The following is a 17,075-nucleotide window of genomic DNA, read 5'->3' as shown; positions in this document are numbered from 1 at the left end:
AGTGGTCAGGGCCTTACAGGGATAAGGGGTTAGGATGGAGACTAGAAGATCTGAAACTTGAGGGATGTCCAAGCTAGAATGTGTTTTAGCCATTGCCATTCTGTTTTCCACCCCACCAATTTCAGCACTAAAGGCAAGACAGGTCTGTACAGGGATATGTGATCTGAAGGTTGGTAATTTAGCAGATTTCTAGATAGCTCCGGATGGTCTCCAATCACAGTAACACTTTATGGTTCAGTTTCCTCACCCAGATTGTACCAGACATCCATCTCTCCACTCAGCGTTCGAACTTCAATGATAGTTTGGCCAAGGAAATCATCTGACTCTCGCTTTAGCCGCTGCTTTACTCTGGACTTGATGTCATCATCCTCATCCCACACGCGTACCTTAATTCGATCAGAAGAGTTGTGGCACTCACTGTGGAAGAGGCGCGTGGAAGATTAGGTTAGGCAGACAGACCTAGCAGCATCACTAGCACCGCCAATGTCCACCCCAAAGGGCCACCAAGGGGCTACCAATTCCAAGTGAATTAAGGCTTTCAGTCCTTAGGGACGGGAAGGAAGTGAGTGGTTATGGTACATTCTGGCTTCTCATGCAGCTAACTATATCAGCAATTCCCACTGAACGATACTCCAGGGCTCCAGAAAGAACTGCCAGTTCCCTCCCCAGAGTCCTAGACATGAACCCATAAGGTGCTACATGACTGGTAGGTCATATCTGCTTAGATTTCTAACTTCCTCATGTACCTAACTCTGTGCTTACGAACTTCTATCCTTCTTTACTGAATGGCTCTCTCTTCTGTGGTGTTTTTGCTTTGGGGAAGGGAAGAAGGTCTCCCATCTTGCTCTCCTCCCCAGCGGTTGTTTTCTGGACCTTGGTCCCTCGCCCTGAATCAGTACTAAGCAGATTGTGCTTCTTGTTCCCCTGTTCCTATGTGTTCCCACATCCAAGACATTTCCACTAAGATGCTACACACAACGACCCTTCTCCTGGAAACAATAGGTAAGTCAACCATGAGCTGCTGGAGGACAGACACTGACTGTCACTCATTCCTGGGTGAACAGCACCTGGGTGAACAGCACCTGGTCAAGCCTCTTGCAGAGGATAGGAACTGAGTGAATTGTTCATCCATAATGATAAGAGATGATGATCATAACCACTTCATTTACAAATGGTCATATGAAAGCCGTCACCAGGAACTATTCAGATTCTCAGACAAATGGGTGCTTCCCTCATTAACTGCTACCTGGACTGGAGAGTAATTTTACTGTACCCCAATCCTTTTCCATGTGAGTGCCCGGGGAGTCAACAGAACCTGTTCTCTATTACAGCCATTCTGCTCAGCAGATTCAGAGCCAAAGTCTTGATCTTACACCTTGGGAGTAGGGATGTGAGACAAAGCCATCTGGCAACTCCAGACTTTCATCCAAGTTCTAGGCGTTAGTGAAACAGCCAAAAGAAAGAAAGGCGAGGAAAAGGAAATGGAGGAATATGCTGGGACAGGAAAAAAAAGAAAAACACTTCCAGACCCAAGATTTCCATCTTCAAGCCATAATTATCCAATTATAGGCCAAGAGCATTCTTGTCTCAATCCTGAGAAATTCTAAAACTTGCAAGGCAGGCTAGGAAGCCTGCATGGTGGTAGGGAGATCTTTTCCAATGCTAGAAAAAGCACTGGCCATAAACGGACCTCATTAATACAGTATCTGGGTAAATTACTGTAAGAAGAAACCCAAAGAAAGTATGCCTGTTGCCCAGTGAAGCATGTGAGAATCTCCAATCTTTGTTCAGTATCAAGTGGGTTGTAATACCACTGCTAAAATATGCATATTTCTAGAAAGGTCAGTCAGGTGTGCCCACCCCCCTGTGACTTACAAATGGAACTTCTCTTCCCAAACAGGATTCAAATTTCCAAAAATGGTCTTGGTGCGCTTCTTGGTTTTCCCAACTTGCACAGTCACATAAGGGTCACTGGATCCTGTCTTGTCTTTGGCTTGTAGGCCCTGGGCACAAACCACTGCAGCCCAAGCATAAATCAAAAGGTTTAGGGCACATGTCAGAGTTAAATCAGAAGCCCCCATGGGGCTAATCACAGCCTCTGCCACTTAAAGATGTCTTCCTATGCATGCGCAGCAAACCTAACCTCACGTCTCTGTATCTACCCTTAGCTCCAGGCTACCAGCCTCTTCCTCAAAGCTTAGCCCAAGAATCCCATCCCTGTCACCTTTCTGACTCATAACTGCATCACTGACCCTCTAATGTGCACATGCTTCGGCCCCACACATTTTACCCACAAGCCACTGGTGACTGATTCCTGGTCTCCTCCCACCCCCAGCTTTTAACTGAGTGTACACTATCAGGCTGTTAGGATGTCCCTGTATTATGGTTCATATTGTTTGCAAGTACTTGCCTCTTGTAGCACCTAGTCTAAATGAGGACGGGTGAAGAATGACAGGAGTCCTCTTTCTCTCAGTTGCAGCTTCTCTCTCAACCCCTTGACATGCTTCCTCTCAAGCTCTGCCCGCTGCCCAGGTCTCCCTAAGCTCTCACACCTTAGCTTCCTTACCCGTGATGGTAATTTTGGCTGACCACTTGGAGGTGCCATCCAGGACACTCTGCTTTACTGTTTTCATCTGCTGCACATGCGCAACTTTGCTCACTGTGAACACATCCCGGATAACCTCAAAGATCTCTGGTTTATTCCGTTCTCGGATCTTCATACGGTCCTTCATGGCCATGATAATGTTCTGAGTTCGGTCCTCAGCTCCATGCTTAGAGCTCTTTTCAGCAGCCCCTAAAGGATGGCCCAGAAAGTAGAACTAAGCAATAGCTCACCTCCTAGACCAAGGTCAAGCTGAGGCAGAGTGTCGGGGAAGAAGCATGGACAATGGGAGAAGCTTAAGGATACTATGATCTCTCTGTGGGGCCACGGCCAGCCCAGAGGAGTTGAGAGTGCAATTTGAAGGGCAGCAAACTCTTGGTAGTGATGGTGGGAGTTCATTATGCTATTTTGTTTAGAGAAATGTTGGAAGAGGTTCCATCGAGTCTCTAAAGTCAAATATCACCAAAGGGTGTCTCCAATATCATGAAGCAATGGTGGGTGGCCATGACAATACAGCTAATCTTATCTGCCAAGCATGACACAAATCCCAGAAGTGCTTCAGAACACAACTGGGTTCTGCTTCATGGTCCTAGTGCTTTTAATCTCAGCAAATAGTGTAGTATTATTTAAAAATATATATAATCTTTGGTGTCAGACCTGGGTTTAAATCTTATATCCACCACTCCTAGCTTTGTGAACCACTTTTTCTCTATGAGGAAACACAAATTCTTATCTCTAGGGATTTTTCTTTTTCTTCTCTCCCCTCCCCCTGCCTTCCCGATTGTTTTTTTGGGTTGTTTGTTTGTTTGTTTGTTTGTTTTGTTTTTGAGATAGGGTCACTCTATGTCACTATGTAGCCTTAATTGTCTTAGAACTCTCTATGTAGACCAGGCTGGCCTTGGATCCACAGAGATCTGCCTGCCTCTGTCTCCCAAGTGCTGAGTTTAAGGGCATGTGACACCATACCTAGCAGGATTATAATACACATTCTTTCAACATAAGCAATGGTGCATACTATTCAAACTGGTGTTCTGGAATCAAATGAATCCTGCAAGGGACCCTAGCTCCATAGAAGGTGTACTGGCTGGTTTTGTGTGTCAACTTGACACAGGCTGAAGTTATCACAGAGAAACGAGCTTCAGTTGAGGAAATGCCTCCATGAGATCCAACTGTAAGGCATTTTCTCAATTAGTCATCAAGGAGGGAGGGCCCATTGTGGGTGGTGTAATTCCTGGGCTGGTAGTCCTGGGTTCTTTAAGAAAGCAGGCTGAGCAAGCCAGGGGAAGCAAGCCAGTAAAGAACATCTCTCCATAGCCTCTGCATCAGCTCCTGCTTTCTGACCTGCTTGAGTTCCGGTCCTGACTTCCTTTGGTGATGTACAGCAACGTGGAAGTGTAAGCTGAATAAACCCTTTCCTCCCAACTTGCTTCTTGGTCATGATGTTTTATCCAGGAATAGAAACCCTGACTAAGATGGAAGGCTATAGAAAGTTCAAAGGATTTTCCCTAAAGGAGTTGAAGAGAGTGCTGTAAGACCCACTGTTTGGAAAAGCAGTAACTCTGGATTCAGCACCTTATTTTTCTGAGTAGATCCCTTGGGACAGAGCAGAGCAGAGCAGAGTAATGAGAAGTCCGACATGACTGCTCTTTGCTCACTGTTTTAGAAAGGCCCTGCTGCCCGTTCCCCATCCCTCATCCCATGGGCACTCACGCTGTAGGCAGTCAGCATTGAGCAGGTCCTGGCACTTCTCATGGCACTTGACTCCACACTCGCTGCAGCGCATGCCTTGCCGGGCAAGGCCCCAGAGCAAGCCTTCACACTCATAGCAATAGGTAGGTGTAGTGGCAGACCAGACCTCAAAGTTGTGGGGCGTGGTACACGAGATGGGGTAGATTAAGGCCTGCAGAGTTTTCTTATACACATGAGATTTCTGAAAGACACACACCCCATCACAGACCAACAACTATATGACTGTATTAGGAAGAACTGAGACACTATGGGACAGTCAGATCGATGGTTTCTTCTTTGGTAGTAGATAACACATCCTAGCCTGGACCAACCCAGAGCCCAGCCTGGCACAGAAAAGGCCACACTAGAATGTGCTTCTAGTCATCTATTGTGTGCCCATTGTTGAGTCTGAGCATTCAATCACTCTAAGGAAGCAAGGGGTAATGGGCTCACTATAAACCCCAAGTTCAGTGGTCATATGGTTCAATACTCCAATATGGACTCTTATTTCTCCAAATGTAAAAACTGAGACCAGACTATCTTGGCAACTATATGCCAGAATTTAAAAATTCATAGTTAGTATGGCTACAGAGATGACCAATCCTGAGGCCAGCAGACTCACAAATGCCCATGAGTCACTTACCAGTTCTTCATCCTTGAGAGAGGTACGTGTAGCCATAGCAGATGTAATCCCAGCTTTCCGTGACTGGACCAGTGACTGTGAGAAAGAGTTGCCTGTCAACATTGGCTGCCACAAAAGACTGGCAGGGTCCTGGGAAGGCAACTTCAGTTTCCAAAGCCACTTGACTACAACTGACACCATTCTATTTTTGCTGTCACTAGACTCTACCCCTGGGTAACAGGTAATAGAGCCTCAGGTTAAGATGTAAAACCCTAAGTCCTCAAGGGACTGTTCTAGCAATGTTAGAACAGTACTTCCTTCAGGATATCCACCACCAAAGGGCTTTCCTCTTCATTATTCTTAGAGTATCTTATCCCATAGAAATCAAAAGAAAAATGAAAAGCTTAGAATTATAGTAAAAAAATAGGTCATAAGAATAACACACTAACACACACACATACACGTTATCAGAGTCACATATAAGAACTGCCCATGCTGACCCCTATGCCCAGGTACCGCCCACACACAGTCCACAGAGGATACAAAGGTCAAAAGCCCAAATAAATGGCATTTGACAGTAAAAGGGGGCAGTGGAGGTTAGACAGGATGGAGAGTAAAGTTCAAGAACTAGAGCTGCCCTGCTAGCAAGGTCCTTGTGTAGAGGAACCTCACATTTCTGCCAAGCCCAAGCCTTAAAGGCGGCCCCTGGCAGACACATGACTTTCTCAAGGCAGCAGACATTGGACAGGCAGATCATATTTGAGTCTAAGCAAAAACATCAGCTAGGAGGGGCCCAAATAATTGTGGATGTGGACTCTTAATAGGATGGGGAAGGGCTCTGGATGCACTCACCATAGCCTGTGTAGAGGAGAGCAAAGAAAGGAACAACATGGTGTTAAAGTCCACTACGGGCATAAAAACTTTCCGAGGCATCTGAGTGGTTCTCTCCTCCAGTTTACCACAGGAAGCATGCTCTAATCACCTCTGCCTCTATCTACTCAAAACTGTATCCAACCCATAGAGCTGCCCGGGCCCAGGCTGAGCGCCCACTCTAAGGACAATTGTCTCAAAGTGCAAACAGGTGAGGGTAAAAGACAGCGGAGGGAAGCAAGATATGATCCAGACTTGCTTGTAGAAGAGGAGGGGCTACCGAGAAGAGAGAAAGATGAAAGACATCAGAATCCACCTTCTACCAGCTAGATGAAAAACTGGTGGAAGAGAAGGATCAGAAAAGAATAAGAGAATGAGAAAGGAGGTGTGGACATGGAAGGAGATATATAAAGAAAGAAATGATGAGGGGAGGGGAAGTTACATTCCCATTCACCCAGTGAAGGAGAGAGAGGCTGGTGGGAGGAAATGAAAACACAAGAAAGTAAAAGGGTAGATAGGGAGACCAGAATGGACAGAACAGGAAGAAATAAGAGTAACAGGAGTAGAAAATGGGAAAAAAAATGAGGGTTTGGGTCTTGTTGAACCCTCAAACCTTACTTATATCTGGCTCTCAGAGCTCAGACGCCCTGGGAAAGCCTGGTCCCACTCTCTTCCTACCCACTCACAGGCTATGAAAAATTCCTCACACTGATCCTACTTTAGAAAGCACAGCTAAGAATAGGAGATTTTGGTCATCCTGGAAGTCCCAAGAGCACCTCAAACTCCTAAGCCTGATGCAATTCAGTTGCACAAATGTTTTATCATTGCCTCTCAGTGTCTTAGGTTAACAGACACAGTCTATAGAACTTGTATTTTAGGAAGAGGTTTCATTTGGCCTCTAGAAAGAATTAAGCTCCAGTTAAGCATAATACACACTAAGCTCAGTAATCTAAATTAAGGGCTAGAGGCTAGAGTCAGGTTCCATTTGAGGTTATCAATGAAGGCTGTCAAGCTACCGAGAGAGGCTAAGACTCCTGATGTAAGGCCTCTGGGTTCAGCACTGAGGGACTGAGTTCAGCACTGAGGGAATGAGCCACAAATATTCTGAATAGGGACTTGACTCATTGAAGAACCCAGGACTCTGACTTGGGAGTAAGTTAGAAACCATCATTAAGTAACAGTAACTCTGCAATGACTGATTCTAAGCCTAACAGTTTGCCAAGACCTAGTGGGGTGTACTCCCAAAGACTACTGCCTAAGCTAAGGCCAGGGTCTTGACTCACCAGATCACTGACAAGTGGCAGTGGCTTCTTCCTTCGTAGATCTGGCATGCTGTCAATGCCATAGAGCCCTCCAGCTGGCCTAAGGAGAGAAGAGAACATCAGAATCTCAAGTCTAGCTTTGAGTTACTCGCACATTCTGTGTTCTACTATCCTTATTCTCCCTCTGCTCAGGGGAATGGTGAACTAACCTTTGAGAGGGAAGGGAAGGCAGAAAGTGAAGGAAGAAAATGCAAGGGATCCGTCTGGAATCTCAGTGCTTCCTGCCATTTCAGCAAAGGTCTGAGAGCTCTTTTAACTCACTGAAACAGTTCAAGGCATTTTTGTTGATTTGAAGATGCTTATACTCCAGAAGGCAAGGTGGGAACTGGTGACCAAGAGAGCTTTCTCTCCATATAGACCAGTGAACTCCCCCAAAGGAAGTCTTCAACAGTCTAGGCTACAACCGAGTCTACAAGGTGGCTCTACCAGAAGAGCCAGCTGCCTAGGTAAGTGAGACTACTATGAAATGACATGCTGAGGAGACTTCCATCTAACCACAGATAGTCATTGGCCTGTCTACTTGAGCCTTCTGACACAAAGGATCCCCATGGTTAGATAAGCCCCATAACTCAGAAGAGGCTGAGGGATAGGACGAGAGACTTAGGAAGCCACAGGGGTGGGGGTAAGAGGAAACAGCAAAGGGATTCTGAGAGTACAGATACCTATCAACAGAGACCAGGGAAGAATTACAGCAAAAGCAACTGAAGATCTTTGTCGTTGCCTATTTTTATTAACAACATATAATTTTAAAAAGAGCAAACGAGACAGAGCATGCTTCCACAAAAGTACCAGTCTTCTATTGCTATAGCCTGGACTCTGGCTGCACTCCTGCCAGCCCCCAGTCCAGCCAATGTTCCATTTTCTCTGAGTCTTGGTTTGAGTCTCAGTGTCACTTCCATAAAATAAGGTGAGTTTAAAAGGGAGAAGTTGTTTCTGCTCTTTAAGGTTGAAATTATAAACTTTAACCAAGACAAATAAACCATCCCACAACAAACCTTATGTGCTTGGCTTTGTTTTGGGAAAGGGTCTCACTACTTTGTCCAGGCTGCCCTTGGATTCACTATATAGCTAGCTTAGGATGGCCATAAACTAACAGCTCTAATGCCTTAGAGTGTTGAGTTTCAGGTACACACCAGCATATTCAAGCAATTCTGCACTTACTTAGCAAGAACAATGGGCTAGAGATACTGGGTACCCAGACTGCACACCATAACTGGTCTAAAGATGGAAGTCCCAGAAGAATAACTAACTGGCCATTATAGAGGCAAAGAAGGAAGTCACCAACTCAACATACAAGATGTCAGTAAACTACCTCAGCACAGGCAGTGGACTTTGTTTTAAAGACAGTACTACACCTAGGAAACACAGGAAGGAAAACAAGAGGCAATTGTTTTGAAAACCCTTGCATTTTATTTCAAAGCAAATTTGGAAATGTTCTACTGGCATGTATACATTTTGTAATTGGAAAAAAAGAACCTAAAGTTCACTGAAGAAGCAACTGGTGGCAGGGATTCATAGGGAATTCAAGTTTGTAGTGAATTCTAACAGCTACAATATGCTCTGGTTAAGTCAAGTGGTTTCTGCAACAAACAATTTTTTGAAAGAGATGGAAAGGGCTGGCCTTTTCAAACAATGTGCCTTGACCAAAGAAGACAAAAGGTGTGTGAAAAATGTAGTGGCTAACTTTATGATCTGATATTCTTTCCTGACAGAGTGTGAGGAGGCAGCTGAGAAGTCTGATGCCAGAAGCCTTTATAGGGCAACAGGAAAAAGGAAGGTGGGGAGGCTCAGGGGGAGCTCAAGAGGCAGGGCAGGGGGAGAGGCAGAGAGAGGCCTCGGAGACACTCCTCTCTCAAGAACAACCAGTCAGTTATGGGCAGCAGCTAAGCTTTAAAATGACTCTGGTGCAATCACATGGGTCAGAAATTCTCAGAAATAAAGCACAGACAGAACACACTGAGCTCAGAAGGGATGCCCCTTATGTCTTGACTGGAGTGGAAGGTAAGAAGTGATTCACAACAGCTGAAGCAGGGCTGAGCCCAGGGAGTAACTTAATCAGCTACACCAACAATGAAATGGGAAACTTTTTCAGATAGATAAAGATACTTACTCGAATGCCCTTATTTTCTATATAAAAAATGGCGATATGATATATAATATGATAAATAAGAAATTACACAGGCAAATACAAACTGTTAAAGTGACCTCTCCTGTCCCAGGAGCTGCTGCACAAAGCTCCTGCTTCAACTTCTAGAGGGTCAATCAGCAGCCTCTACCCCAGACAGCTAGTGAAACCATGGGGGTGGGGTCCTTCCTCTGCCACAATGCAGCATGTACAGCGACTTACGTAGCCCCAGAGAAAAGCTAAAAGTAGACAGAGGTGGGATCACAGGAAGCTCACTTACCCTTCTGGGAGCCACTGAGGCAAGGAGGGGTCACCATCATCTGAAATCTTAAAAAAAAAAAAAAAAAAAAAAAAAGGAAAAGTTAGCTCATGGGAGAGAGTCTATAGGTTGGACAGTGAGCAAAGTAGGTCACATGAGCCGTTCTGTGAGAGAGTCCATTTGAAGTTGAAACCAATACCCTATTACCTTGGGCAACCAGCAGGTTGCTGCTGTGGACATTGCCTGACTTTTCTCCACCATATACAGAAAGGATACAAGGTCAAGTTCTGGGGTCCTGTTCTAAGATCCACTGGGAAGAGCTAGCTGCCAGAACTCTCAGGATCCCAGGCTGACTGAAGTAAAAGGACAATTTGGGGCAGCCTGGGGTCCTCCAACCTCTAGCTCATTGAGTAGGAAATGTGTATGAGCCCAGCCTCTACATTTTATAAACTATCTATAAGAGATCATAGGGCAGATTAAATACTTGAGTTAGGATTCTGGTGGATTTCATGAGAATTTTCTGAAAAATTGAAAACAGAGGGATCAAACAGTCAAGGAAGGAATAATCACAAACAGAATAAAACAAACCTTACTTTTTAAAAGGCTCTGCATAAAACAAAAGCAAAAAGAGCAAAACTTTTAAGCAATGCAGAGAAGAGAGAATTCTAAAGTTAACAGGAGGCTCCAAGAAACCCATCGTGCATGCTTCTGAGGAACAAGAAACCTAGCATTAGTGCATCTGGGGCTTCCTGGCTTGCTTTGCTCCTTTTCAACCCAACTACCCTGCCCCTTAACTACAAATGAGCTCCAGGGGCAAAACTATTGTGGTTAGTTCTGGGTGGGAGTGATGGACAGCATGAGACAAGACAGAACAGAATGGGAGCTAAGACAGGGCTAACCAGTGATGGAAAGGAGAGCAATCGCTTAGGTGAACTTGGGTTAAATGTCCATCTTAGTGAACACCTTGTCATGTTGCCTAAGCTTTAACTTATCTGTCTATTGCATCCCTATGCCACTTCATCTGCCTCCTGTCCTAGCCCTGGAAGGGATAACAGATAAGGGAGGGACAGGAACGAAGGCAGGAAGGAGTGGCTGGAACAAGCATGGTGTAGTAATAGAACAGCAGCAGGTGAGAGTGGAGGGGAAGCCAGTCTCCTAAGGGTCCTGGGGGCAGAGACAAAGTCACCTGTGCATCCCCAGACCCCACACAAGAATGTACCTTCCCTCTAGAAGCAGCTACTGCGCTGAGCGGATTCTCATCTCTCTCTCTCTCTTTAAATTCTTGGAATTAGACATTTGCCAGAAATCACTTGGTTTCAGAAAACAGACGAAAAAGGTCTTTGGGAGCTAAGCCCAGATCATGCACACTTCCTGTGCTCAGAGAGGGCAACATTTGCAGAAGCACAGGGCATGCATACACAGCACACTGAAGGAGGGAAGGGAGCAGGAAGAAGTCTAGCCAAACACTTCTAGAATAAGTATACTCATAGATAGATATAAATAAGTATACTCATAGATAGAACATGTATCTGAAGAAAAGACAAGGTGAACATGAATCTTGTGTTTATAGGTCCAGAACCTATGTACAAACTCAGCTGAACAGGATTCAGTGTTCGCTAGGGCCCAAGTCACAAGCCAAAGTAAATCCTCACCAAATTCAAGAGACACTGCTAACAGGCACAGTGCATTGCTTCACAAGGCTTGAGACGGCCATACAACAGGTGTGCTTATGCCCAGAGAGAGGCCAGGGAGCCAGCTCAAAAGCATGAATGCACTTTCATACTTAGGGTCCCAGACAAGAGACAGATTGTATCTGTGGTAGCTCTCAATCCAAAATATAAAATACATGAACATGCTGGGCTCAGCCAGGGGTTGTTTACAACATATGCTAGAGTTGGTAACAACAAGTAGGAACTGGACACACACTGTGCAAACTCAGAGAAGAGGAGTAGTTAAGTGTTGCAGTGTCAGACTGAATACACATGGAAGCACACACATGCCTTACTGAATGTGCATCCATGCCAACACACATCCATCCTCTCACTATGTTCCAGGGAAAGTGGCCCGAGCACACACAACATAAGCATGCATACAAACTTCTTTCTGAAAAAAAAAATGGATTATCTAGATGAACCACAGCTCAGAGGCACAGATCATGCACACATATACATACACACAGTACTCAGAGAACAGTAGAAAATAAACAACAAAATAGGCCCAAATGACCAGAGGCACAACCTGAATAGCTTCTTGATTTCCTTCTGTAGGAAGAGAAAGAGCAGGAAAAAACAAACAAACATACAAAAAACAGCAGAAAGGTTAGTAGATTCAGTTCTATTATAGACCCCCCCCCCAAAATGGCAGCTAATCCTAAGGGACATGAAGGGGAGGGGACTGACTCTGATCACAGAGGAGGTCATGAAGAACACCTGACTGGCTTCCAGAATCCTTTCTTCCTGTATTGGCCAATCTGGTTTTTAGTAACATCTAGGGGGTACTTACTACAAAGGACAAGGTCTGCCTGGAAATTCCACTTGTCCCTTTCCTCTTTCTAAAGTGGTCTGTGTTCAGAATCAGGGCTGCCAATGCCACAAAATTGTCATTAGACTCCTCCTGCAGGCAGCACAAGCTACTGAACACACAGTACCTTCTTTCTTCAAAAGCCATGTGAGGTGAATTCGTCTGTATAGAAGGTCTCAAACCCTAAGCTTGGTGGCTGAGCCCTTCCCATTTCACAGAGCAGATCTGGCCAAGCATTTTCTCGAATCTGGGCTTGTTTCTCCAAACTAAATCAAGCTGGGCCAAAGTAGGGCATACAGCCAGGATCAAGATGTTGAACATGTGAGGACTTTTGGGTATATTATCAATTGCTCTAACAGAAATCACAGTATCCTGGATATGAAAACAATGACTCCTATCGCAGGTTTAATTACTATATACTAGTCTCAGCAATACTACAAAGAAAATGGATTCTTTCAGATGATCAAGCAAGTCACAACAAGAGAAGTTTCCTTTTCTTTTCACTGGAGACTATATATACTACTGACAGAAACACATATGGCCAGGGCCACAGGCTTCCTTCTCTATGAAATCCATCCATCTAGGTCTTTCCACTTTCTTTTCTCTCCATCTGAAAAGTCCATCACTACCGTATCACAAGTCAAAGAAACTAACTTATAAGTTCTCGATCCTTTAAGCTATCTCTGAGGGCCAACTGGATTACTTTTCTAGACAAAAGAATGAGCTCATCAAGAGGAATCCTCCAAAACTGTATAGCACCAGAAAAACTGTACAGCACCAGAAAAACTGTGAGTGAGGATTCAAACAGCAGATACTTCCTGGAACAGGAACAGATCTCTCTCACGTCCACATTCCACCCTCCTGAGGATACTTTTTCTCTCTGAATAAGAAAATTGGGCAAGAAATACTATGACTTTAAGGCTCAAATTGGAAACGTTTCTTTCCTTCTCTACTTCTTAATAAGCATCTCAATATCATACCATATTCTGGTCACCCCTCCCTGTCCCTGCCCTCAATTTCTCCAAAATTTCATTCTCAAGAATAAAATATAATCAACTTATGGCTGATAATGGCTCAATGGATAAGATGTTGCTGCACAAGCCTGCGGACTGGAGTTCAACCCCCAGAACAAACAGATGCTAGACGGGCACAGCAGCCCACTTTTAACTCTAGCACTTGGAAGGCAGTGGGGGGTTCTTGGAGCAACCTAGCTTGCTTGACTAGCTGTATTGCCACCTTCTGAGTTCAATTGAAACCCTGACTCAACCAACAAGACAGAGAGCAATCAAGACTCCTGACATTAACCTTAGGCCCTCGTATATGTACATGCACACACATGAAAAATTTAAATATAAAATAAGCCCAAAGCCACCAAGGCTCTTAAAGATTTGATTCCAATTCCCAAATTTTCCTCTCCCATTACCTTCCTTGGACTTGTATATACTTTGTACAATCTCATACAGTCAAAAGTCCACATATTCTCTCCTACCAGCCTGACACAGCCTTTCCTGATGCCCACTGGGCTAGGAGTTAATTAAGTTCTTCTAAGGCATCTAAGTTCTGTTTATCTTTGTCTTCTTTTTAGTACCTACCATATCATGCCTTGACAAATTTCATCATCATACACATGAGAATTATGACAGACAGAAACAGATGTTGAATCTCAACTGGACACTACTGACATGTCAGTCTATCATTACACCAGTGTCTTCCCATGCTGGCTGTTTCCATAGCAGTAGTTATAGCTAACCTTCAGATCCCTACTTAATCCAGCATATTACTAGTTGCCTACTACATTGCACCTTCATATCTCATGCTTAGTTCAAATTCAGAATATGTTAAAACACACCACCATCATCACCACCACTACCACCACCACCACCACCTACCCCCTCCTGCCTTCTCATATCCAAGGCCTGAGATAATCCCCCCACACCCACAAACAACTGGATTCCTCCCTCTTTTCACCCAGTAAGCATGGGTTGATCATTCAATCCTCTGTAATCTACATTCTAAATACCTTTGACATCTTTTCCTGATTTGTATTCTAGATTACCACTGACCTAACCCATAGTCTCACTGCCTCTCATTTGGACTACAAGAATAAACTCTATGGCACTGGACCCAGACCTCTCCACTTCATACTTCATAGCCTACTCAAAATGTAGATCACAGTTTTCCTTTGTTTGGTTGCATTAATGTCTCACTTATTACAACATTCTAAATTTCCACCATTATAACTCTGCCTCTCCTCTGTATCTGCCCCATAAGCAAAAGTCTTACTTAGTGTAATTGAATCCCTAACACATCTTTCTCTCATGCTCATGGAACAGGCCAGGGCTTATTCTTTAAGACTGAACTCAAATATGAAAACCTCTGTGAAATTTCCTTATTTGACATCCAAAGGCAGAATAAGGTATCTTTATATCATGTGTCAATAGTACTCACCCTCTTGTGTGGACTCTTCTATTGCAGAACATTATCAGTGTAGTTGTCTACATGAACATCTCCCTTTATAGTTCTTGAGAGCTGTGAACCTGTGTGTAAGTGTATGTTATGTATGTATAAGTATATACACCTGTATGTACATACTTGTTAAATTTGGTGGGAAGTGGCTTTACCCAATGTGATGGTTTATATATATTTGGCCCAGGAAGTGGTACTATTAGGAGGTATAACCTTGTTAGAGTAGGTGTGTCACTGTGGGTATGGGCTTAAGACCCACACCATAGCTGTCTGGAAACCAGCATTCTGCTAGCAGCCTTCAGATGAAGATGTAGAATTTTCAGTTCCTCCTGCACCATTCCTGCCTGGATGCTGCCCTGCTCCCATCTTGATGATAATGGACTGAACCTACAAGCCAGCCCCAATTAAATGTCGTCCTTTAGACATGGTGCCATGGTCATAGTGTCTGTTCACAGCAGTAAACCTAACTAAGACACCCACTGAGGTTATCTTGCTAGCCTTTTACCTTACCTTTTGAGATAGGATCTTCTGCAGAACTCAAAAGTCATCAATTTGGCTAGACTGGCTGGCCAGCAAGCCAGAGAGCTTCCTCTCTTTGCCGCCACCATGCTGAGACTATACAAGCCATGGGCCTCAGTGCATTTTATCAAGTAAGCCATCCCCCAGCCTAGGAACTGTGAACTTCTTGAGAATATCTTGTGAGCAAAAAATCTATGAACTTACTTGAGAATAAGCACTATATATTTGATCTTGCCTTTGTACCTATGTAGTCGGAACACTCAGGAAATCTAGGACTTGTATTTAGCAAAGGGAATCTATACATTTTAGGATTTAGAACTTTTCTAAGAAAAGTCTCTCTTGTCCAGGATCAAAGAAAATATGTCAGAAGCCTATGACATTTTCAGAGGAGGCAGAAGAATCAGAAGTTCAATGTGATCTGTCCTTAGCTAAACAGTGAACTGCACATCAATGGAGTATGCATGAGTATCTGTCTCAAAACATCCCAGTTTTTAATGAAAAGTTGTCAGGGAGGCTTCTTCAGTAAGATATTTAAGCAGACACCAGAAGGAAAGGAATAAAAAGAACATTCAGAGTCCTTGGAGAAAAGTATTTTCAGTCTAATATACCCAAGTGTGAACCCTAAGGTGAGAACATAATTGGTGTGGAAGAACAGCTAGTTTTCAGTAAGAGCCAGTTCAAGTCCTCAGAAGAACCCTGCCTTTGATTGTCGGTGAGACAGAAAATCATGGGAGGTTGTGGATAAAAAGTGATGTGATCTTTGATAACAATCACTCTGACTGCTGTGACAGAACAGACTGGAGGAGCAGGGGTTTAAACAAGAAGACCAGTTAGACTACTGCAATAATTCAGATGGAAGAAAATGATGGCTCAAGCAGAAATGAATGTGATTGAGGCAGGGGTCACTGCTTGAGATGCAGAAGATGGGTTAGCAAGATGACTCAACAGCAGTTAAAGGCTCTGAGTTCAACCCCGGGAAGCCACACACTAGAAGAAATAACTGACTTCTGTCCTGACATATGCACATCTGGATGGACACACACACACACACAGAGAAAGAGAGAGAGAGAGAGAGAGAGAGAGAAAGAGAGAGAGAGAGAGAGAGAGAGAAAGAAGAAGAAGAAGAAGGAGGAGGAGGAGGAGGAGGAGGAGGAGGAAGAGGAGGAGGAGGGGGGAGGAGGAAGAGGAAGAGAAAGAGGAGGAGGAGGGAAGAAGGGAGGGAGGGAGGGAGGAAGAGAGAGGGTGAATGAATAAAGTTAAAGGTAAAGAAGGCAGAATTTACTAATAGATTGGATGTTAGTTGTAAGAAAAAAAAACAGGAAATGGCTGCTATTTATTGGTAAGAAAAACTAAATAAAAAGCAGAGTTGCTGGGGAATTGAGAAGAAAGATCTAGAGTTTGGTTTGGAATATGCTCTGTCTACGACACCCGTTTACCTCCTAGTAATGATACTGAGTGGATGTGGCATGGTATTTGTGGAATATGTAAGTCTCAGAATGAGGATAAATCCTTAAGTCTGGAAGATTATCACTTCAGCAGTGGGTATGAATAGAGAACGTGGCGTGGTTAAATGCTCCAAGGTTGAAGAGATGAGAGAGATACACAAGCACAGCCTGAAAGCAATGACATGTGGAGAAAGAGCCCAGACAGTTTTAATGGGAGCCAAGTGAAGAGAATGTCTCAAACAGAATCAGGGTATAAAGGCATACTATCAAAAGGAAGGGCGGAGAGTCCAGGAACAATTCTTACTCTCATGCTCCGTTCATGTCTGATGAATGTGCTATGGCTGTTTTAGAGGAAACAGTTTAATAAATTATATCAGACAACTTACCATATATAATGCCTAAGAGTGAGGTTGTACTATGCACACACAACTTCAAATGGATCACAAACCTAAATATACCAACTAAAATTATAAAATTCTCAAAAAAAAATCACAAAGAATTAGGGGCTAGGAAATGGCTCAGTTAAATGTCTGCTGTGCAAGCTTGAAGACCTGAACTCAGGTATCTTCTTCTATTACACACATGAAGCATTAAATC

General features: G+C 43.9%; 1 protein-coding gene across 16 annotated transcripts in view; it reads right to left on the bottom strand.

Annotated features, from left to right (window-relative positions):
- The window catches only part of Unc13b (unc-13 homolog B), a 218,681-nt gene that overhangs the window by 25,160 nt on the left and 176,446 nt on the right, over positions 1 to 17,075 (bottom strand). For 6 of the 16 annotated variants that reach the window (XM_017320116.2, XM_006537795.4, NM_021468.3 and 3 more), the window contains 7 exons: positions 9,550 to 9,596; positions 7,106 to 7,184; positions 4,974 to 5,048; positions 4,313 to 4,532; positions 2,567 to 2,794; positions 1,876 to 2,017; positions 248 to 417 (listed from right to left, as the gene is read on the bottom strand). In XM_017320116.2, coding sequence (XP_017175605.1) covers positions 248 to 417; positions 1,876 to 2,017; positions 2,567 to 2,794; positions 4,313 to 4,532; positions 4,974 to 5,048; positions 7,106 to 7,184; positions 9,550 to 9,596 — 961 coding nt within the window. Of the gene's footprint in view, positions 1 to 247; positions 418 to 1,875; positions 2,018 to 2,566; positions 2,795 to 4,312; positions 4,533 to 4,973; positions 5,049 to 5,804; positions 5,811 to 7,105; positions 7,185 to 9,549; positions 9,597 to 11,766; positions 11,790 to 17,075 lie in introns of all 16 variants that reach the window. The other 10 variants (XM_030253406.1, XM_006537791.4, XM_006537794.4 and 7 more) reach the window with 3 other exon arrangements.

Source organism: Mus musculus, chromosome 4 (assembly GCF_000001635.26).
Source record: "Mus musculus strain C57BL/6J chromosome 4, GRCm38.p6 C57BL/6J".
In the NCBI taxonomy this organism is placed as follows: Eukaryota; Metazoa; Chordata; class Mammalia; order Rodentia; family Muridae; genus Mus; species Mus musculus.
The sequence above is the reverse complement of the archived record's forward strand: the minus strand, read 5'-3'. Positions and strand labels throughout refer to the sequence as shown.